We start from the raw sequence: 25,047 nt of genomic DNA, 5'->3' as shown, positions 1-25,047 counted from the left end.
GTAAAGTACTGCTTTATTTCATTCAGTCCAGACAATAATATTGTTCTGGTCACTCCTTTTGCAATCCAGAAAAAATATTTCTCCCTAGAGTTGCTGCGGCCAAGTCATTAAAAGTAATGGTTCTGGATGACTTATTTATTACTGATTTTTTTTTTTTAAAGCACTGAAAAGCTGCGAACAATTGTTATTAAACTAATTAGCCTTTCAAGAAGAAGTGATAGATAGTGACAATATCCAGATGCCTCAAGGGAGACATAAATGGTCTACTTTATTCTTCCCCCTCCCTTCTGCAGACTACCACCAGTTCCTTTCTTCTTAGTTCTCTCTCCCTTCAACAAGTCTATCCTTTCCTTTTTTCCTTTCCTCCCTTCCATTTTAACCAACCATAACATAAAATAATAATATAAAAATGAATTAGTATTGTTTTTGTTTTTAATAGATAACATTTACATGACACTTTAAGATTTATCAAGTTCATTTGATTTTCACAACAATTAGCTCCAAGATATATATCCCACAAGTATTATTTGCCAATATTTTACAGACTAAGAAAAGAAGACGAGGCCATTTCCAAAGGGAAAAGACTTGAACATTTAGTATCAAGCAAGCACTGCCTCTTTGTCCCTAAATAAAAAGTTCAGTCTATTAGAGCTGGTGCAAAAAGGTTTTTCATAATCTGTCTGCCACTGCCTTCTTGGAAGTTCCTCTGACTTGCATTGACACACACAGAAATCTAGGAAAGGCAAAAATTATATCCTCAATCTTTTGTCATAAGTAAATGTATGTTTAATTTACAGGCCAGGAAAACTTGAGTCAATTCAGATTTCTCTCTGAGTCCTCTAAGTTCATGGTCATATCCTCCACACCACACTCAATTGCTCACTATTTACAATATTTATTGCATTTGCTAAATGTGTTTGCACTGCAGGTTTTTATTAATTAAAAACTGGTGAACTTTACTATTCTACATAAAATAACCTGTAACAAGTTAAATTATCATGAATATCTCATGTTGGATCCTGCATATCAAGAGGAGGAAAAAGAACTTTATTCCTCACTCCTGAGTTAGAGATATACAGTCAAAACATTTTTAAAGAAATAAAACATATTTCAAGAGTAATTTGTTAGTAAACAGGTGTTTTTATTGCCAAAGGAATCAGACTATTTACAATTTAGTCTTTTCCTCTACAAGGTTTCTGATAAAAGAAGACATTCAGCACGGAAAAGATGACAAATGAAAGTCATTTCCTAGCAAAATGGTCAACATATTACTGAATTTTGTGGGGGTTGGAAGAGACCTCAGTGGCTACTAATTGAAACTATACTACGAAAGAAAATCCAATATAATATCCTGACAAAGGATTTTCCAGCCTGTGTTGAAAACCTAGAAAGAGAGAGAAGCCACTATTTCTAAGGGCAGTCCATTTCATTTTTTGGATAATTCTAATTGTTGAGAAGGTTTTCTCCTAAAATCAAGTCCAAAGTTGTCACTGTGCAACTTTGCTGTGCTGTTCATCTCCTCTGATGCTTACAAGAACATGACCACTTGATAGCCTTTCCAATATTTGAATGTAGTTATTTTCCCCCATAAATCTTTTCTTTTCCTTTCTTAATATTCTTGGTTCCTCCACTTTTAAGACATGGACTCACAACAGACTCAATATTTTTTCTACCTTAGGTATCTTTGCATTTAGAGCAATACAACCAACATTTTATTTGTACAGACAATAATACCTTTACTCATAAGTAAGAGGAAGACAATTAAAACTTTTACTCATAAATTCCCCAGAGAGCTACATAACACATAAGAGGTAAATACTAAGAAAGAAAATTTTCAAAGGACATAACATTGAGAAGTACAGAAGGGCATATATATAGTTTGCTATAGAAGGAATATAATTTGCTCACAAAATTAGGTGATACACATTGATTCTAAAGCACTCATACTCTGTATCTCAGTACTTAGTAACAACAACTCTTGAATTCTATTTGCAAAGATTTTATTCTACTGATGATACCAATTTTCTCATTAATAGAGATATTCACTTAAAAGAATTATATAACATATACAAAGATCATAAAAAGTAGAGCTGAGACCAGACTGGGCATTTTATCTAAAGATTTATGTTTAGCCATCACCTAGCTACATATCACTCAAGTTTCTGGGAAAACCAAAGTATTACTAAACAATCATTTAAAAATTTAAAGTTTACAACTCTGGAATTGTCATTACAAAAATGGAAATAAGTGGTTTCTCATGAAGCTCAATTTTGTTTAGGAGTTAAAAGACCTCACACTCCAGTGCCAATTCTACTATTCATTACTTGATCTTCAGTAATTTGTTCACTTCAGAAATGTCTTTCCTTGGACCCAATCATAATCCCAATCCTTGCCAAAGGCATCTTCCAAGTTTTCTCCAAAGTTGAAGTTCCAAGAGATAGAACTAGAATAAGAGGGGCATTTCTATTCTTTCTGTTATTGTTTGCTTGCATTTTTGTTTTTTCTTCCCAGGTTATTTTTACCTTCTTTCTAAATCCAATCTTTTTTTTGTGGAATAAGATAACTGTATAAATATGTATACATATATTATATTTAACATAAACTTTAACATATTTAACATGTATGGGGCTACCTGCCATCTAGGGGAGGGAGTGGAGGGAAGGAGGGGAAAAGATGAAACAGAAGTTTTTGCAAGGGTCAATGCTGAAAAATTACCCATGAATATGTTTTGTATATAAAAAGTTATAATAAACTCTTTAACAACTAAAATATATTTTCCAGAGATGTTAGAGAGAAGACTCATCATATAAGGCACTGAAATGATTTCTGGAATCCCTTCTAAAAAGATTTTATGATTCTGTCTAAACAGTTGATATTGTAAGAACCATTAGGTGTCACATATTCCCTTCACATCTTACCTCACAACTCCCACCTGTGGGTAAAACATTGTCCACTCACTTCTATACTTTATCTAAGTTTAGACACTGGTCTATGAGAGGACTTTTTCCCTGGAAGAACAAGATGCTCAAATAGTAGTGTCATACCGCCTTTGGTAAAAGTTTAGCCACACAAACTCATGCATAACTTTAGAATTAGCAACAATGTGAACTTGAGCAAACTTACTTCAGTTTCCTTATATGTCCCTGCTTTCTTCATAAAGATTCTATGAGAAGCAAATGAACTAACAAAAAAGCACTTTTAAAATCTCTATAACAAAGGGATGGTAATGGTAATGAAACTTACAAAGCTATCAAACTTCTTCATTCTATTTTGAGGTTCTCTCAATACAAATAGCCCCAATGACTTATGACAACTCACAAAAACATAATTACCAGTGTCTGAATTGATACTTCTCTACCCCTACCTTTGGACACAAGTAGTCTTTGTTCTCTAAGAACTGCTGGGAAGTACATGATCTGGAAAGATGCTGTATTCTGAATAGATGAATAAATATACAGATTTAACATGTGGTGAGAAATAAATGAAGGAGATTTGTTCCATATGCACATTTCAAGTTCTAAATCAGATAAGAAGGCAATTCGTAACTTGGTGACTGATGTATAAATTAACAAACTTTAAGCAAAGGACTGGTGAATATAAGCTAAGTGTCAGCAACTCCCCTAGTCTGCAAGTTTTCTCAATCAAGGACAAGGGTTACCTGGACCATCAAATAATCGGAATATGCAACAGAAGCACAAATTACTACCTACTATCACCATGACTCGAAAATGTATATCTTAGTGTTTCATTGTGAATGAATAAAAGCAACATAGAGATCTAGTTCAGACTCTGTCACCAGAGTATAAGTAAGGTGGGGCAACCAAGGTTTTGTTTTAGAGTGCTGAAATTTAGAGGCCCCTGAATGAATTTACATCTCTTCAACAGTGCAGAAACAAATTAACTTATCGTCGTCATCTTCTTTTTTTTTCTCTGAGGCAATAGGGGTTAAGTGACTTGCCCAGGGAATGTTAAGTGTCTGACCCCACATTTGAACTCAGGTTCTCCTGACTTTAGGGCTGGTATTCTATCCATTGAGCCACCTAGCTGCCCAGTTTATCAACTTCTTAACAAGAATAATTGGAAATCTTTTAAAAAATTAGTATTGTTTAAATTTTTAAATTCATTTTGAAATTAAATACCAAAAATGTTAAAATTAAAGACCAAAATAAAGAGAATATTTTTTGTACACAACACAAGAGAATTCAATATAAAATTCCCATTTCATACTATTTACTTAAAAAAAAAAAAAACAATTAATACTATACATCATTTTTGAAGCTTAAGAAAAAGAGTAATTAGTAAGAGGTTTCCAGTTAGTATGGGTTGCTTCTTCCCTGCTCACCCAAATTCTTTACCCTCTTCAAACCTCCTCTGTATACCATATCTCTGTCTCTCCTACCTTCTTATGAAAATATCTTATTTTGATTTAAAGGAGCTATTCCTACTGTTTGCCAAAGTTGCATTTTGTGAAAATTTGAAAAAAGCATCTACCTTGTCATTAGAAATTAGAACTAAAGGCATGTGCAGCAAATGCTCAGAGTCACAGTTCTTTCTTCTATAAAATGAAGATATTGGGTCTGATGATCTCCCAGTTTTAACATTTTATGATTCACTCTACTGCCAAATCTAAAGTGAAATAAATATCAAACAGACAATGCTTGCTAATGAGCATCTTTCTATTCTTTGGAAATACAATGCTTCTCCTGAAGCTTGATGTCTCCTTTGCCACTTAAATGGAAAAGGCACAAGGAGAGAGCTATGGTGACTCCCACCAATGCATGGAATTGGTTTTCTTTTTTCTTTTTTTTTAATTATTATTTTTTATATATTTTTAAATTAATTAATTGATTTAATTTTTACAAAAAATTTATGCATAGGTAATTTTAATTGCAAAACCTTTTGTTTCAACTTTTCCCCTCCTTCCCTCCCATCCCTTCCCCCAGACGGCAGGTTGATGAATACATGTTAAATATATTAAAGTATAAGTTAAATACAATATATGTATACATGTCCAAATAGTTATTTATGCAATTGGTTTTCATTTTCAAAACAAGTAAACTGTCTTTGGAGAATTCAGCAAAGGGAAATGGGGAGCTTAATTTATGTATCTCATGTAACTCAGTCTCATCCACATTTCTTAACTGATACCTAAGAACCTCCTAGGCAAAGCCTTGCCAACAGGAAAAAAAAAATGATATGAAAGGACTTTACCATACCTTATCAGCTGAGCTAAAAGCATCAATCAGATTTAAATTAGCTTCATAATCTGCTTAAGTAATGGTGAACACAATTAATTTTGTTTCTTAATGCCATTTGCATTCTTTCAGTATCTTCATCTTTGTTTTACCTTTTCCACAAGAAAGGAGATGAACAGAGTAAGTTAGAAATCCACTATATATAAACCTAGGAGACTCATGAGGCCCTCCCTTTAAATTATGACAGTTGCTCTCAAAGGCAAAGCATGTATCTCTTGAAAAAGAATTTAAATTAAAACTTAATAGAATTAAATGTCCCACAGAAGTAAATTAATCTCTTATTTTCCTTTTCCTACCTCCCTCCCTACCCACTGCCTAACCTGCATTAGAAATAACAGGTGATGTGTACCTTAGAAACTAATACAAAATAAAAATGCTAAGTAATATGAGAGGTATATAAAAAGTTACTAAAATATTTTCAATTTAAAGGTCAGGAAAAATGAGGAAAGCATGGAGAAAGTGTCATTCAAACTAAGTTTTAAAGGAAAGACATGATTTCAAAAGGTATGGGGGAAAAGGCATTTCAGGCTTAAGGAGTTGTGTGAACAAATGCAGAAAGGCAAAAAACTTGAAATGTATCTAAAAACTGAATATAATCTGGTTTATCTATAACAAATTATAACAACTAATATTTATATGGCACCTACTATATGCTTATATATTTATTTATATTTTATATTATATTTATATTATATATTATATTTTATATTATTTATTTATATATTATAACATTTAATTATTATATCACTGGATCCTAACAACAACCCTAGTAGGGAGGTTTTATTATTATCCCCATTTTACAGATGAAGACGTTAAATCATTTGCCCAGAGTCACACAGCTACTAAGTGTCTGAGGCAAGATCTAGTTCTTCCTGTCTCTATTCTCTGTAATACTCTAAAAAGATAATAGTACCAGAAGCCTGAAAAGTAGACATGAAAAAAGAGACTACAAACAACCTTCAATGCCAAGATAGAAAATTTATATTTTAATTGGTAAGAAAGTGTGAATAAGGAAGATTCTGGAAAGACGGAAGAGTAGGTCAATAAATTTTATCTCTCCAGATTTCCCCCAAGAATATAAAAAAATTTGAGCTTCAGGGCCAATACAGAACCATGAAAAATCAAGATTTGGGGCAGAACAGAGATCTTCCCCTCACAATCCAAAAAAATCTAAGAAAGTCCTCAGAAGAGGGATTAACTGTGTGAAGCATAAACACCTCCAGGCTAGCTCCTCAGAAATAGCAAGGGCATCTCTTGGACAATTTGACGAGTCAGGTTCTTTGTCAGGGAAAACTGAGGAAACCTGGGCTGCTTAGCTCACCTGTGCTGCAGATTTGCAGCCCTGGGCAAGAAGGAACCAGCACATCCTGTGAGTGAAGTAGATGGACAGGCACCTGGCTGGCTATGGGCACTTGCAGGTAGTTGGAATCTTGGTTTGGGATTTTGGATCAGAGAGGAGAGTTAAAGTGAAGCTAGAGGTACTGTCCCCCCCCCCTCCACACATACACCCTAGCATTAGAAGTGTTTACACTAATATTTTTCATTTAAAAAAAAAATTAACTGGCAAAGAACTCAATTGTAGAAATTATAGGAATGGGAGGGAAAGGGGTTCAATTTCAGGAGGACACTGAAGTAAAAAAAAAAAAAAAAAAAAAAAAAAAAAAAGGTTGCTTCTTGTTAGGTTCTTTCAGAGGAGCCTTAGAAACCTTTTCTTCAAAGATCCATCACCAATTATGTAGTAGCCAGGTTATCTTTAATGGAGACCCATGTGCAAAATTTGGAGCTGTGGCCAATAAAATTTGTCATTCTGGGATGGTCTCACAGCATACATTAATTTGTGCATTAGTATAGAATGTGTATATTTTTTCAGGACTTATTCCAGATAATTGTATTACTCTCTTAATAGCCTTTATAAAATTCTAGCCACAAGCACTGGGTAAGGAGTAAGGCTTTGTTCTGGTTGTGCTGGGAGGTTCACTCACTTCACCCACTCAATCACACTGTCTCCTTGATGAAGGACTGCTGTGGGTGCCTCTTGTGTAGCAAAAACTGATATTTCCATGGGTTTTTGAGGACTCTTTCAACCACATTGGATAAAGCCAGTTCAACTTCTCTCAAAGCCTCTTGTGCTTCTTTTGTAAGTTGGCGTGGTGAATTTAAAGCACTGTCTCCCCTTAAAATGTCATATAGAGGTTGTAGTTGATTGGTAGTTAAGCCTAATACTGGACACATCCATTGGATATCTCCTATTAATTTTTGGAAATCACTTAAGGTGTTCAACTTCTCTGTTCTTAAAGAAAGCTTTTGTACTGTGAGTGTCTTAGGATATACTTCATATCCTAAATATTGAAAAGGAGCATGTCTTTGAATCTTTTCTGTAGCTATATGCAGTTTGTAGTACTTTAGTGTTTCCATGGTCTTTTGTAGACATGCTTGTAACATTTGTTCCTCAGGTGCACATCCCAAAATATCATCCATATAATGTAACAATATTACTTTTGGAAAGGCTTTTCTTATTGGAGCAACAACAGCAGCAACTTACATTTGGCACATAGTAGGGCTGTTTTTCATTCCCTGTGGCAAAACTGTCCATTCATATCTTGTATAAGGCTCAGCCAAATTAACACTAGGCACTGAAAAAGCAAATCTTTTCATATCCTCCTTATCTAGAGGGATAGAATAGAAACAACCCTTAATGTCTATAACCCACAGAGGCCATTCTCTAGGCAACTGAATAGGAGATGGAAGTCCAGGCTGAAGAGTTCCCATAGTTTCCATCTGTTCATTTACTCTTCTTAGATCAGTTAACATCCTCCATTTTCCAGATTTCTTTTTCACCACAAATACTGGGGAATTCCAAGGACTTAGAGAAGGCCGCCAGTGTCCTTGGTGAAGTTGTTCTTGCACTATGTCTAATAAGGCCTGAATTTTATCACTTCTTAAGGGCCACTGTTCTACCCACACTGGTGAATCAGTCTTCCACTGAATAGGAACCTGTGAGAGCGCAGGTAGGCCTTCAACAGCAGCCCTGCCTAAAAAGCTGAAGTGCTTATTTGTAATCCTATCTGCTGTAAAATGTCTCTTCCCCACAGATTGATGGGGATTTTTTCAACCGCAAAAGGAGTAAAAACTCCTGTTTCTCCTTCAAATATCCATCTCAAAGGCCTAGCACTAACTTCTGCTGCTATTGATCCTCCTACCCCAGACATGTAGGTGTCTGCCTTAATCTTTGGCCAGTGACTAGGCCAATTGGCATCTCTAATAACTGTACGATCTGCATCCGTGTCTACCAATCCTTCAAATGGTATTCCATTTATATAAATAGTAAGCATAGGTCGGTCAGCTGTCACAGCTGCTGTCCAATATATTCCTGGATTTTGTTCATTGGAGTCAAAATCTAGGCGACTATCACCAGGTTGCTTATTAGGGGTACGTAACAATAAGCCTGATGCTACTACTTCTCCTGGTTGACAAATCACACGTTGTCTCCCTGTGTTAGTGACTGGGATATTAGCTACACGTTCTCCAGTTTCCCACATCAGTGTATGGATGAACACTTATGATCTCCTCTAAAGGAGCATCTTTGTCTAATCTCCATATAATTCTTTTGCAAATCTCATTAGCATTTTCCTTAGCCAGATGTCTGGTCATTATTTCTGTAGCTGCATTTTCTTCAATAGTTCTTTTGACAGCAGTTTGCAAACATCCCACAAAATCTGCAAAAAGTTCATTGGGACCTTGCTCTATTTTAGTGAAAGCCTCTCTGCGATCTTTCTGTCCCGGAAGCTTTTATTGCAGCCTTGGCAATTTGCTCATATATTGTCATGGTATAATTAATCTGTTCTGAATTGTTTCCATACCGACCTTCACCAACTAAGTGCTCAAAAGTGAATTTTGTGTTAACTCCTATTTCCAAATTCCATCTGACTTGGATTTTACATAATTCATGAAAATCCGCAAGCCATAATAAATTTTCTCCAGGTTCTAGGCATGTCCTTGCTATGGATTTCCAATCATTTGGGGTTAGGACTTCATAAGACAAACCATTTAGTAACATTTTGACATAAGCTGATGTAGCCCCATAAAGGGTACAACCTTTTTTCAAATCTTTAATTTTATTCAAATCTAAAGGTGCATATCTTCTCCTTTTTTGACTGAATCAATCTCTTCAATCACAGGATATGCATGTATAAAATCACTTATGTCCTGTCCTTCTCTCTTAGCTTTAACCAATGCTTTTTCTAATCTTGTCATAGGCTTAGGCTGCCTCACAGGAGATTCTGTTTGTGTTTCTGTCTCTTCCCCTCCTCCTTCTTGCTCCACCCCCTGAAGGGTTAATTGAGGGAGGAGATGGGAGATGCTCCTGTTGCTCAGAATTGTACTTAACTTCATTGTTATCTGGTTCATCCTTTTCACCTAGTTTAGTTGACGCCTCTCCATTTTTCTCCTTTTCTTTCTTTAGAATAACAATTTTTAAAGCCATTTGGATTAAATTGTAGGTATGAAGTGTATCTTTGGAAATTGAGTCTGGTCTGGAATTGTAGGGTTCATCTAATTGCTCTCCTACTAATTCCCATTCATCTAGATCCAATTCTTCTTCCACAGAAAAACAAGGACATATGACCTGCACAGTTTTTAAAAGTTCAGTAATCTCCTCCAAAATTATAATCAATCCTTGGCTTTTCATAACCTTGATGATGCTCTCTAAACATTTTCCTTGAACAGAAGGCGTTTGCCCCATTTCAGCTATAAGAGATTGCTGGTTTAGCCCTTAACAAGTTAAGTTCCTTATTTGTCTATTAGAATGCTCACTTAATCTTTAACAAAGTTTCCTTGTTACTCACGGTTCTGGGTCAGAGAGACTGAGATCTGGATTGGAGGCTTTTCCACTGGAATCAGGATCGTGTCTGTCCCTGTTCAGGAGTCAAATTGCGATGGTTTGGTCCAGCTCCTCTGAAAGGCTCAGAATAAGTCCTTGTCAGGATAAGCAAAAGTCCTTGCCCCACGTTGTGGACGCCAATTGTAACGTGCTGTTGTCTCCAGAAGCTGCCAATGGCTCTCTGAGAGGAGATCTGCTGTGTCAACTCAAATCTCTCGGACAGATTCTTCTTCCTGTAGAGAGCCGACTTCCCTTATTTCAGAGAGCAGCCTTAAGTCTCGTCCAGACAAAAACTCCCTTTTCCTCTAGAGCTGCCCTCTTTTATCCTCCCAGAGAATGGGTGTGGGATGATGCAAGGGCTTGTGGGAAAAATTACTTCCAACCAATGAACTTGCTCCTCCTAAGCATGCAAGCTCTTCCCCAGGAATCCACAAGTAAAAACTCCCAGTAAAAACTGAAACTAGAGAATTGTCAAGTACCGACTTAGCACTTAATAAGAACCTAATATCTCATTATCTCATTAGCACTTATTAAGAACCTAACATATAATGATACATGTTTTCTTGAATTGAAACTTTATTGTTATTTATTTTGAATCCTCCCTGATGTTCGGTTGGACATGACAATGTTCTGTTTTGTTTTCCTTTTCTTTTTTTTCCTTCTTTTAAATAAAAAATAGAGATACTCTCTGATATTTGTATTTTTCAGTAATATAGAGCTGGTGTTCTATCCACTGCACCAACTAAGAAGGTTTTGAACAAAAGAATGGCATAATCATGTCTTTATTTCCTTTGGTAGTTAGTATTCACTTCTGCCTCAAGGAATCTGACATTTATATATCTCTATATATGCTATATCCCTAGATAGAATAAGCTTCTAGAAGGCAGAGATTCCTTGGTTTTTAGGAACGTTGGGAAACAGCCTTCCCCAAGGCTTACCATAACTTGAATATAGCAAGAGCTTATGAAATATTAAACAATCCAGTTAGTAGCAATTTTTTCTTTAAGTTGAAGATGAATATAATAGTAATATGAAGATTGGGAGAAGAAAGGGAGAAAAATGAAAAACAAGAAAACCAATTAAAAAACTACAGCAAGAGTCCAAATGAGAGATGACAAGAGTCTGTCCTGTTAGTGAAAAAGACAACAGAAAGATACTGCGGATGTAGAACTGATGAAGCTTGGCAACTGTGAGGAAAATTAATCAAACTTTTGAGTACAAGTAAACTAACAGAAACAGAGAAGCTAAGAGTAAGGATAGGTTGAATATTTTCATATACATACATACACATACACATATGAAGCTCAAGGATAAAATCAGAATTGCAACTATAAATTCAGAAGTCTTTTCATTGAACTCATCATTGAAGCCTTAGGAATGGATAAAATTGCGTGGAGAAAGAGTTTAACAAGAGATGATTAAGGAAAGAATCTTTAGGAAATTCTACTATAAGGGGAGGAAGGACAGAGAGCCAAAGGAAATAACACACAAGAAGGACCTGTTCACTACATTATTTTTTAAAACTTCTGATGCACTAGAGAGAGGAAAAGAGAATAGCCAAACAAGACAGAAACTAAGTGATCAAAAAACTATTTCAATCCTTTTGTGATAGCTAGAATTTCTTCATCGTGGGTTCTTCCACAAATACTAATCATAATCATTTTATGTTATAGTTGATAAGACCTAAAACTTATCATCCCTGTGACCAAGCTGGGAATAAACTCCTCTAACTCAGTCATGCTGGTCCCTCTGCAGACCAACATAGTATACTCTATGATTCCCAGGCACATATTCAAGACATTTCAATTTGGTAAGATCTGCAAAAGTATGAGAAGAACTAAAGAACATGATAAAATGGACAACTTTGATTACATTAAAAGTTTTTACACAAACAATACCAACAGAAACAAGATTAAAAGGGAAGTACAAAGCTGGGGGGAAAAATCTTTACAGCCAGTGTTTCCGATAAAGGTCTCATTTCTAAAATATATAAAGAATTGTGTCAAATTTATAAGAATACAAGTCATTCCCCAACTGATAAATGGTCAAAGGATATGAACAATTTTCAGATAATGAAATTAAAGCTATCTCTAGTTTCTAATCACTACTGATTAGAAACATGTAAATTAAAACAATTCTGAGGTATCACTTCATACCTCTCAGATTGGCTGATAACAAGATGACAAGAAAAATATTGATAAATGTTGGAGAGGATGTGAGAAAACTGGGACACTAATACATTGTTGGTGGAGTTGTGAAATGATCCAACCATTCTGGAGATCAATTCAGAACTAAACCCAAACTCTGCATACATTTTGGCCTGACAGTGCCATTATTGCATCTCTAGCCCAAGGAGAGAAAAGGACCCACATGTATAAAAATATTTGTAGTAGCTCTTTTTGTGGCAGTAAAGAATCAGAAAATGAGTGGATGCCCATCAATTGGGAAATGGCTGAACAAGTTGTGATATATGAAGGTAATTGAATATTATTGTTCTATAAAAAATGATGAACAAGGTGATTTTAGAAAGGCCTGGAAAGATTTACACAAATTGATGCTGAGCAAAATAAACAAAACTAGGAATACATTGCTCACAATAACAGCAAGGATGTGTGATAATCAACTATGAAAGGCTTGGTTCTTCTCAGTGGTTCAGTGAACCAAAGCAATCCCAACAGACTTCAGACAGAAAATGCCATCTGCATCCAGAAAAAGAACTAGGGAAACTGAATGTAAATGTAAAACATATGCTATGTTCATTTCTTTTTTCCTGGTTTTTTTTTTTTTTTTTTTTTTTTTTTTTGGTCTCTCCCATGTTTTTTTTTGGCTGATTTTTCTCTCCCAACGTAATTAATAAAACAATGTGTATTTTGAAAAAAGAGAGGACCTGTATACAGAAAAAATGGGGAGGAAGGGTGTTTCCCCAGGCATAAGGGCCAACACAAAAAGACAGGGTAAGGAGAAATCAGAAAGTCAGCTTACTTGGAGGGAATAATATTACCAATTAGGCTGGATAGACTGGAGCCAAGTTGTGGGAGACTTTAAAAGCTAAATAGATAATACCAAGATATACTCTTATATATAAAACCAATGAAAAATTCTGGCCAAAACAATGGGAAATCATCTAAGTAAAGAAGATTTTAAAAATGACTTAAAACTCAAGTGCTGGGAGCAGGAGGGGATTTAAATGCTGACAAGTTCCCACTAAATATTTTGTCTCTTAGTTGATTATCCTGAACAATTTTATGATAAATGGTAACAACAAAATGACTTCTTGGAAACACCCCCACAAGGTGGTATTTGGCAACAAAGGTACTCTCAATAAGCCCTAACTAGGCTTTATCATAAATTATATTGGATACAGTATTTAATAGCTAGACACAGACTTCCTTCCATAGAAATGTTGGTCACTTTTTTGTAACATAAAAGTTATGCTCACATCTATAAAATACCTTTAGAGTTTACAATATGCTTTAACATATATAATCCATCTAATATGATAATTGCGACAACTCTATGGGACTAAGCAACACAAAATCCCGATTTGGAGTAAGACTTAATCAGGCTGTCACTCAAGGTCACAAGCTATTAACTAGAACCCAGGCTTTCTTATTCACTATTAATACATAGCCAACTGTAAAATGCTTAAAAAGGAATTTCTCCAAGAATCATTTTTTTCATGTGACTTCATATTTTAGCCATATTATTAACCTATTGATAGTGTAGTAATAATAGTACATACGTGCCTTAGGTTTTTTTTAATATCTAAGAATCATAATTTATAGAATAGACAGGGCTCGATGACATGATGGTATACTTAGAGAACCCCAAAGACTCTGCTAAAAAGCTACTAGAAATAATTCAAAATTTCAGCAAAGTGGCAGGATACAAAATAAATCCACATAAATCCTCGGCATTTTTATATATCACTAACAAAATGCAACAGCAAGAGATACAAAGAGAAATTCCATTCCAAACAAATGTTGAGAGTATAAAATATTTGGGAATCCATCTACCAAAGAAAAGTCAGGAATTATATGAGAAAAATTACAAAACACTTGCCACAAAAATAAAATCAGATTTAAATAATTGGAAAGACATTCAGTGCTCTTGGATAGGCCGAGCGAATATAATAAAGTTGACAATACTCCGCAAACTAATCTATTTATTTAGTGCTATACCAATCAGACTCCCAAGAAACTATTTTAATGACCTAGAAAAAATAACAACAAAATTCATATGGAAGAATAAAAGGTCAAGAATTGCAAGGGAACTAATGAAAAAAAACTCAGAGGAAGGTGGTCTAAGTGTACCTGATCTAAAGCTATATTATATAGCAGCAGTCACCAAAACCATTTGGTATTGGCTACGAAATAGACCAGTAGATCAGTGGAACAGATTAGATACAAAGGACAAAAAAGGGTACATCTATAGCAATCTAATCTTTGACAAACCCAAAGATTCCAACATTAGGGATAAAAATTCATTATTCGGAAAAAACTGTTGGGAAAACTGGAAATTAGTATGGCAGAAATTAGATATAGATCCACACTTAACACCATATACCAAGATAAGATCAAAATGGGTCCATGATTTAGGCATAAAGAATGAGATAATAAATAGATTAGAGGAACAGAGGATAATCTACCTCTCAGACTTGTGGAGGAGGAAGGAATTTATGACCAGAGGAGAACTAGAGATCATTATTGATCACAAAATAGAAGATTTTGATTACATCAAACTAAAAAGTTTCTGTACAAATAATACTAATGCAAACAAGATTAGAAGGGAAGTAACAAATTGGGAAAATATTTTTAAAAACAAAGGTTCTGACAAAGGTCTCATTTCCAAAATATATAGAGAACTGACCCTAATTTATAAGAAACCGAACCATTCTCCAATTGATAAATGGTCAAAGGATATGAACAGACAATTCTCAGAGGAAGAAATTGAAACTATATCCACTCACATGAAAGAGTGTTCCAAATCACTACTGATCAGAGAAATGCAAATTAAGACCACTCTGAGATACCACTACACAACTGTCAGATTGGCTAAGATGACAGGAACAAATAATGACAAATGTTGGAGGGGATGTGGGGAAACTGGGACACTAATACATTGCTGGTGGAGTTGTGAAAGAATCCAGCCATTCTGGAGAGCAATCTGGAATTATGCCCAAAAAGTTATCAAACTGTGCATACCCTTTGACCCAGCAGCGCTACTACTGGGATTATATCCCAAAGAAATACTAAAGAGCGGAAAGAGACATATATGTGCCAAAATGTTTGTGGCAGCTCTTTTTGTTGTAGCTAGAAACTGGAGGATGAATGGATGTCCATCAGTTGGAGAATGGTTGGGTAAATTGTGGTATATGAAGGTTATGGAATATTATTGCTCGGTAAGAAATGACCAGCAGGAGGAATACAGAGAGGCCTGGAGAGACTTAAATCAACTGATGCTGAGTGAAATGAGCAGAACCAGAAGATCACTGTACACTTCAACAACAATACTGTATGAGGATGTATTCTGATGGAAGTGGAAATCTTCAACATAAAGAAGATCCAACTCACTTCCAGTTGATCAATGATGGACAGAGGTAGCTGCACCCAGAGAAGAAACACTGGGAGGGGAATGAAAATTGTTAGCACTAATATCTGTCTGCCCAGGTTGCATGTACCTTCGGATTCTAATGTTTATTGTGCAACAAGAAAATGATATTCGCACACATGTATTGTACCTAGACTATATTGTAACACATGTAAAATGTATGGTATTGCCTGTCGTCGGGGGGAGGGAATAGAGGGAGGGGGGGTAAATTGGAAAAATGAATACAAGGGATAATATTATAAAATATATATATATATATATATAAAAAAAAAAAAAAAAAGAATAGACAGGGCTCATGTGAGGTAAAGCTAGAAAAGAGTCTATCTAACTGTAGATGGACAAATATCTTCAAATACTTGAAAATAGACTTGTTTTATACCATGACTTTTAAAAACTTTTTCCACTTACAACCCCTTTTCACCCTAGAAATTTTTACATGAGCATACAGATATATGTCAAACATTTACCAATAATAAATCATTTTTTGTGACCTGCATATTCAGTTACTTGACTCAATATGGGGTCACAACCCACACAGCTTTCTTCTATATAACAGAAGAAGGTAGATTCTGGAGGAAAAAGACTGGCTAAAAACTTTACACAGCTCTGCCTCCTCACTTAAATCCAATTCACTCAAAAGTCAAGATATCACCCTTGTGATATCATTGATCCTCTTCAAGAACAAAGGACAAATAACAATATTGCTAATGGGTAAAAGTTATGAGGACACAGATTTTAGTGCAATTCAAGACTAAATTTTGTTAAACAACTTAATTTGTCTAAAAATTAAATGGGCTTTTTCTGGCTTAGTTTCATAAGACTCTAGACTTGGCTTGATTCATTTCAGTTCAGAGGCCATCTGGTTCTTATTTGCAGATGTGAAAACAGGCCCATGAAGTTACTATGGTTTTTAGTTAGCCTCAGAATGAAACTAGGTACTAACTCCAAATATAGTGTTCTATTCCAGAGCTTCTTAAAACTTCTTACTCTTGTAACCTCTTTTTAGATCAAGAAACTTTTAAGTGACCCTTTCTCAAATTTGATCCAAGATGTTTCTGGCAATGTTTGTACATGTACAATGCAAAATGCATATATGTAGTCAAAATCAAGGCTGCTGTGAAGCCATATCATATGTAACACAGACAAGGGTAGCCAGAAACACCTTGAAATCATTATATTTTTTATTTTTTGGTAACGAAATTTCTCATGACCCCCCCATGTTTAGTTACATGACCCCATCTAAGGTCATGACAACAGTTTAAGAAGCTTTGCTCTATTCTAAGGTACCACATGGGCTCATAGTTCTTGCCCTCAAAAAGCTTACGTTTTAATGGTAAAGATAACACTTAAATGGAAACTATGAAATAAGGTGGAAGGGCACAGGAGGGAGTAATTTTCTAAAGGTGGCAATGTAGCAAGTGAGGAGGGGGAACAGGAAGAAATATCTGCATTCCAGAGAAACTATCTGCATTAAGTGAACCATAGCTAGAATCCTTCTGAGAAAGGGGTCACCAATGAAAAGGCACACTACAGATCAGAAGTCTCTCTAGTAGGCAATATTGCAGTAGGGCTGGGAAGGAGGAGAATTCTGAAAAGGGTCAGGCAAATAGTGAGGCAAAGGATGATTATGGTTATTCCTAAAGATAGTGTTAGGTTGTCGGTAGTGAATTCTCTATCACTGAAAGCATTTAAGCAAAAAGGCAAGATTGCTAAAAATAATGATATGCCACTAAAAGAATACATACACAGAGACATTAGATTAGATGATATGATTCTAAACTAAGATTTCTTTCAACTGGAACACTGCATGCTGATTTATACTTGAAAAGGATTCTTATTCTGCAAAAAAGCTCAACATAGATTATTTTTCTTTCTTTCTTTTTTGGTGGGAGGTGGAGGGAGGAGAGATGATTTTTTAGAGAAGAGATTCTTTAGTGAAAGTACACTTCAAAGTTTGTTCACAAATCAAAAGGCCAAGTGGAAATACAAAGAGAGAAAGTATTCAATCTTCAAAGGGTAGTTTAACTAATCTATACAGTTTGTATAAGGCATGTGTATCTGAAGAGAGGTTTCAAAATTATTTCTGTCGCGATTGGAAGCTTAAATATTTTCTTAAAATATTGATGTCTTTTGTTTTTATATCATTTTGATTTCTATTATATTTCTGATTCCTCTAGCCCAGGTGAGGGGTTGGAAAACAATTCAGTAAAACAAAACAAAACATCAACCACATCCTGCAAAGTCTTACCACTGTAGTTTACAGAAAAAGGAAAAAGTCACATTTTCTAATCTTTTCTCCAGAGTCAAATTTGGTCATGACATAATTACAGAACATTCAGTTTCACTTTTCCCCCCTCTTATTCCATTTGTGTAATAATCACAACAGTATTTGAGCTGAAATCCTTTAATTTCACAGTCAGTGTCCTTTCTAATATACCATTCACTATTAATTCATTTAAGTTTTCCCATTTACCTCTACTTTCTTCATGTTCATCATCACTTTATTAAAAAGTACAATATGACTCTTTACATTCACATTTACAATTCATTTAATTACTTCTCATTCAATGAGTATCTACTTTAGTTTGAGGGGCAGCTTGGTGGCACAGTGGATAGTGTCATCTCAGGGACCAGGAAGTTCAAACCTAGCCTCAGAGACTTAATACTAGGCAAGTCACTTAATCCTGTTTGTTACAAGATAAATGTGTAAAATAAGCTAGTCTCAAAGAGTTGGCATGACCAAAATAACTAAACAACAACTTTGGTTTGAATTCTTTTTTCCCACAAGAAGTGCTGCTATGAATATCTTACTGTATTTGGGATCTTTCTTTCTATCTCTGACCTTCTTGGAGTACTATGCCCAGCAGCAGGATCTTTGTGTGAGAGTAAAAACATTTTTTAAGCACAAACCCAAATTACATTCCCCTTGTGGAACTGTGAATTGGCCTTGCTCTACCAGCAATAACTTTATCTGCCTATTTTCCATTAAATATCAAGTGTTTTTTGCCAATTTGCTATGGGTGAGGTAAAACCTCAGAATTATTTGGTTTAGTATTTTTCTTATCATTAGCAATTGAAACAATTGTTATATAGTTGTAGTATTTTGCAATTCTATTTTGAGAACTGTTTGTTCATATCCTTTGACTACTTACCTATTGGAGATTGATTCTTCATCTTGATTTTATGTTAATTCCCTATAAAGGCTTTATATTCATCATGATCTCTGATCAATCAAAAAATAATGATAAATCATAGAGAGAGATTTTCTGGCAGAAAAGTTGTTTGTTGTAACTACATATTCCCTGAATATTGCAACACAATCTACCTTTCCTAGCTCTAAGACTTGGCTCTGCCAATACAAAGAAAAGATAAAATATCTTTGAAATTAAAAGTACCAGGAATAGTAAACTTCAATTTGGTTTAGAAAATGTGCCCTGTATACAACTTCCCAGGAATTTTCTGCAGACATTAAACAAAGGGTGTCTCCTAATGAGAATATAAACAATAATTGTCAGCAACAACCCCAAACACCCTTTTCTCCTACCTCATTCCTTCAGTGGATCTATTCTGGTAATTTCGATAGAGCTGTGGAACACCCAGCATGGCCTCCGTGAATACAGCAAGAAACCCCAGCGTTTCCACAAACAGAGCAGAATCAAGAGAGAGGTAAGTGATGTATCCAGTCACTCCCGTGAAAGTCAGTACACACTGCACATAATCAGTGAATTTGCTCCAATGCCAGAAATAGTGCAAATCAAAATCTAACAACAGAAGGAGAGAAAAAAATGTAAAATTTTTGAAGAAAATTGTTATTTGCTTTATAGTAAAGTTTATTGGCAACAGCATTTTCATTATATTACAGATACACACACATACACGTAATCTTTTCTATTCAGTTGATAGAAAAAAAAAAAGATTTTCATGGAGAAATCATAGAGCTACTCTCTCATATGCTATTAAATTATCAGGTTCAATTTCTTTGGACAGCTGTGTCAGTTTCTTTAAAAAGTGGTGACTCCTTAAATATAAGGGATGTTGACACAAATCATATACACAAACATTATTCAGTGCCCACAGTAAACAAAGCACTGCGTCAAGCACTATTAAGAGATAGTGAAGGAACAGAAGCCATAGCTTCAACCCTTAAGATGCCCAAAATCTATCTGGGAGGAAGGAATAAAACATCGTGAGAAATTAATACAAATACAGTCAAGGGAAACGAAGTATGATTGAAAGGAAATGGCATTTGTGGAGATTTCCTAAAGATTATAAGATATTTATCCCCAGGACCAGATGGATTTACATGTTAATTCTACCAAATATTTAAAGAACAATTAGCCTCAATGCTATATAAACTATTTGAAAAAATAGGGAATGAAGGAATCCTACCAAATTCCTTTTATGACACAGACACGGTACTGATATCTAAACCAGGTAGGCTGAAAACAAAGAAAGAAAATTATAGACCAATCTCCCTAATGAATATTGATGCTAAAATCTTAAATAAGATATTAGCAAAAAGACTACAGAAAATCATCCCCAGGATAATACACCATGATCAAATAGGATTTATACCAGGAATACAGGGCTGGTTCAATATTAGGAAAACTATTAGTATAATTGACCATATTAATAACCAAATTAACAAAAACCGTATGGTCATCTCAATAGATACAGAGAAAGCATTTGATAAAATTCAACATCCATTCCTATTAAAAACGCTTGAGAATAAATAAAACACTAGGAATAAATGGACTTTTCCTTAAAATAATCAGTAGCATCTATTTAAAACCATTAGTAAGCATCCTATGCAATGGGGATAAACTGGAACCATTCCCATTAAGATTAGGAATGAAACAAGGTTGCCCACTATCATGATTACTATTCAATATTGTATTAGAAACACTAGCTTTGACAATAAGAGTTGAGAAAGATTAAAGGAATTAGATTAGGTAATGAGGAAACCAAATTATCACTCTTTGCTGATGATATGATGGTATACACTTACGAGAACCCCAGAGATTCTACTAAAAAGGTATTAGAAATAATCCACACCTTTAGCAAAGTTGCAGGATACAAAATAAATCCATTCTTATATATCAATAACAAAATCCAACAGTTCACAGTTACAAAGAGAAAGTCCATTTAAAGTAACTACCGATAGTATAAAATATTTGGGAATGTATCTGCCAAGGGAAAATCAGAAACTATATAAGGAAAATTACAAAACACTTTCTACATAAATAAAGTCAGATCTAACCAATCGGAAAAACATTAAATGCTCTTGGATAGGGCGAGCAAATATAATAAAGATGACAATACTACCTAAACTAATCTATTTACTTAGCGCCATACCAATCAGACTCCCAGAAAACTATTTTAATGACCTAGAAAAAATAACAACAAAGTTCATATAGAAAAACAAAAGGTCAAGAATTTCAAGGGAATTAATTTAAAAAAAAAAAATCAAATGAAGGTGGCCTAGCTGTACCAGATCTAAAATTATATTATAAAGCAACGGTTACCAAAAACATTTGGTATTGGCTAAGAAATAGACTAGTTGATCAGTGGAACAGGTTAGGGTCAAAGGACAAAACAGTCAATAAATTTAATAATCTACTGTTTGACAAACCCAAAGACCCCAGCTTTTGGGATAAGAACTCACTGTTTGACAAAAATTGCAGGGAAAATTGGAAATTAGTATGGCAAAAATTAGGCATTGACCCATACTTAACACCATACACCAATATAAGGTCAAAATGGGTTCATGACCTATGCATAAAGAATGAGATTATAAATAAATTAGAAGACATAGGATAGTCTACCTCTTAGACCTGTGGAAGAGGAAGGAATTTATAACCAAAGAAAAACTAGAGATCATTATTGATCACAGAATAGAAAATTTTGATTACAAATTGAAAAGTTTTCGTACAAACAAAACTAATGCAGACAAGATTAGAAGGGAAGCAACAAATGGGGAAAACATTTTTACAGTCAAAGGTTCTGATAAAGGCCTCATTTCTAAAATTTATAGTGAATTGACTCTAATTTATAAGAAATCAAACCATTCTCCAATTAATAAATGGTCAAAAGATATGAACAGACAATTCTCAGATGAAGAAATTGGAACTATTTCTAGCCATATGAAAAGATGCTTCAAGTCATTATTAATCAGAGAAATGCAAATTAAGACAACTCTGAGATACCACTACATACCTATCAGATTGACTAGAATGACAGGGAAAGATAATGCGGGATGTTGGAGGGGATGTGGGAAAACTGGGATACTGATACATTATTGGTGGAATTGTGAATACATCCAGCCATTCTGGAGAACAATTTGGAACTATGCTCAAAAAATTATCAAACTATGCAAACCCTTTGATCCATCAGTGTTAATACTGGGTTTGTATCACAAAGAGATCTTAAAGAAGGGAAAGGGACCTGTACGTGCAAGAATGTTTGTGGCAGCCCTTTTTGTAGTGTTCAGAAACTGGAAACTGAGTGGATGCCCATCAACTGGAGATTAGCTGAATAAATTGTAGTATATGAATAATATGGAATATTATTGTTCTGTAAGAAATGACCAGCAAGATGATTTCAGAAAAGCCTGGAGAGATTCATATGAACTGATGCTGAGTGAAATGAGCAGGACCAATGATCTCCTGATCATTATATACTTCAACAACAATACTATATGATGATCATTTCTGATGGATGTGGCCATCTTCAACAATGAGATGAACCAAATCAGTTCCAATACAGCAGTAATGAACTGAACCAGCTACACCCAGAAAAAGAACTCTGGGAGATGACTATGAACCACTACATAGAATTCCCAATCCCTCTATTTTTGTCCGCCTGCATTTTTTATTTCCTTCACAGGCTAATTGTACACTATTTCAAAGTCTGATTTTTTTGGTACAGAAAAATAACTGTATGGACATGTATACATATATTGTATTTAACATATACTTTAACATATTTAACGTGTATTGGTCTACCTGCCATCTGGGGGAAGGAGGGGAAAAGTTGGAACAAAAGGTTTTGCAATTGTCAATGCTGAAGAATTGCCCATGCACATATCTTGTAAATAAAAAGCTATAATTTAAAAAAAAAAAAAAGGTTAAAAGATATTTAACTGATTCTAGAAGCATGTAGCAATAAAAAAAGAACATGACCAAAGGAATGGGGCAGAATCTAAGTCATCTATTGAGAAAATAAGCAGATTTGACTTGGCCAGAAGTCAAGAGCTGTGATATAAAGAAGAGAAAAAGGATATTGGAGAAAACAATGGATGGCAGTTAGACTACAAGTCAAAAGGAAGTATAGAGTAAATAAATATCTGCTAAATAAATATTTATTAATCACCTACTATATGCCAGACACTGTGCTAAATGCTCAGGTTACAAAAAAAAAAAAAAAAAAAAAAAAAAAAAAAAGAGGATTCTGTGAAGATAGTGTACCATATCAGAAAACTTACAACTTTCTAGATTGCTTTCACCAAAAAAAAAAAAAAAAAAAAAAATCATCATCTCAAAAGCAGCAGAAATAAGCACAGGATAAAGTAATCTTCCTCCTAAGACAATCGTAACAAATCCCAGGAAAGACCTAATGCCCAGGGCCAAACTTTGCTGAATCAGCAATCAAACAAGTTCTGAGGTCAGAAACATTTATTTGGAACATAGTATGGAGGTCTGACCACGGACTAGGAGAACATTGAAGGAACTTCCATTATCAAAGGAAGCCAAATAGAGCTGTGCTGACCAGATATATCTCACTCTGTGGCTTCAGGAAGGAGCTAGGACACACCTGGTTAGTGAAGTAGCTAGAACAGGGACCTTATTGGCTGTGGGCACTTGCAGGAGAGTAGAGTCCCTGGTTTTAGTTCCAAGGCACAGTAGAAGCAGTAATTTGCAGCCACCAGAGGGACCCCAAAGAGCAAGATCATTTGTAGGACTGTATGGCTGGGGGCCCTAGATGACTCTTAGCAATGAAGAGGAAAACCCATGGTTGGGCCTCAGATAGACAGTAAAGAAAAACCTGAAAAAACCCAACCATAGATTAGTTATCATGGGGATAGAGATCTGAATTCATATTGAGAAGATAATAAAGCTAAAAAAAGTCACTCTTTTTTCAATGAGAAATATCAAGTGGTTCCAAGCACAAAAAAGATGTTTTAGAAAAATTTTAAAAGGACTTTCAAAATCAGAAAAGAGCAACTGAGGAAAAATTAGAAAGAAAAAAAAAAGAACAATTCAAAAAAAATCAATCAATTGGAAATAGAGAGTCAAAAACTTAAAGAAATAATTCCATGAAAACTAGAATTGTGTGAGGTGAAGCTTAGGATGTTCTAAGACATAAACAAATCATAAAACAAATGAAAAAATAGGAGAAAGTGAAACATCAGAAAAACAGATGAACATTGGGGTAAAAAAACTCCCACATACAATTTCTCAGATTGGATGTAATTGGGTTGGAATATTTCTAGGGTATAAAAAATGATATACTGGTTGATTTAGACTTGGACTTATGAAGATGCTATTCACCTTAGACCAGTGGTCCTCAAACTTTTTAAATAGGGGGCCAGTTCACTGTCCCTCAGACTGTTGGAGGGCCGGAATATAGTAAAAACAAAACCTCACACTCTGTCTCTGCCCCTCAGCCCATTTGCCATAACCTCATCGGGCCGCATCTGGCCCATGGGCTATAGTTTGAGAACCCCTGCCTTAGACAAATAGATAGCGGGAAGAAATAAGCTTATTACAGTCATATATACATATACATATACACATACACACACACACACACACACACACACACACACACACATGCTTATTTATACCTTTCTTTAAGGTGGTAGGGGGTGGGGAGAGGAAAAGAAAACCAAAAAGAAATCAATGAAAAGCTAGACAGCTTTGAAAACAATATGTAGTATTTATTATACAGTTTTCTTGAAATGGAAATTTATTATTTTATATTGAATCTTCTCTTATAGTCTCTTATGTACACCAGAATTTTTCTTGTCAAGTTTAAAATTTTCAAAAATTATAACAACAAAGAGGCAAAACATAGTCTCTTGCCCTTAAAGGGCAGAAATTATAATTATAATTTATAAACATAATTATAATTATAGTCATAATTTACTGGGAGAAAACTAGTAAATATGCACAAATAAGTTATATACAGGATAAATAGAAAATAATAGAAGAAAAGAACTAGAATAAAGAGGAGTTGGTAAAGGCTTCCTGTAGAAGATAGTATTTTAGTTGGGACTGAAGTCAAGGAAGACAGGACGCAAAG

General features: G+C 34.8%; 1 protein-coding gene across 11 annotated transcripts in view; it reads right to left on the bottom strand.

The window, feature by feature from the left end:
- Nucleotides 1–25,047, bottom strand: part of SLC66A2 (solute carrier family 66 member 2) — a 146,863-nt gene that overhangs the window by 48,175 nt on the left and 73,641 nt on the right. For 7 of the 11 annotated variants that reach the window (XR_012483182.1, XR_012483192.1, XR_012483183.1 and 4 more), the window contains 2 exons: nucleotides 19,289–19,505; nucleotides 10,100–10,367 (listed from right to left, as the gene is read on the bottom strand). Coding sequence is in view for 4 of the 11 variants with exons in the window: in XM_074273387.1 (XP_074129488.1) it covers nucleotides 19,289–19,505 (217 nt within the window). In the remaining 7 variants the exon portion in view is untranslated. The remainder of the gene's footprint in view (nucleotides 1–10,099; nucleotides 10,368–19,288; nucleotides 19,506–25,047) is intronic. The other 4 variants (XM_074273387.1, XM_074273414.1, XM_074273397.1 and 1 more) reach the window with 1 other exon arrangement.

This window comes from Sminthopsis crassicaudata, chromosome 1, assembly GCF_048593235.1.
Source record: "Sminthopsis crassicaudata isolate SCR6 chromosome 1, ASM4859323v1, whole genome shotgun sequence".
NCBI lineage: Eukaryota > Metazoa > Chordata > Mammalia > Dasyuromorphia > Dasyuridae > Sminthopsis > Sminthopsis crassicaudata.
The sequence above is the reverse complement of the archived record's forward strand: the minus strand, read 5'-3'. Positions and strand labels throughout refer to the sequence as shown.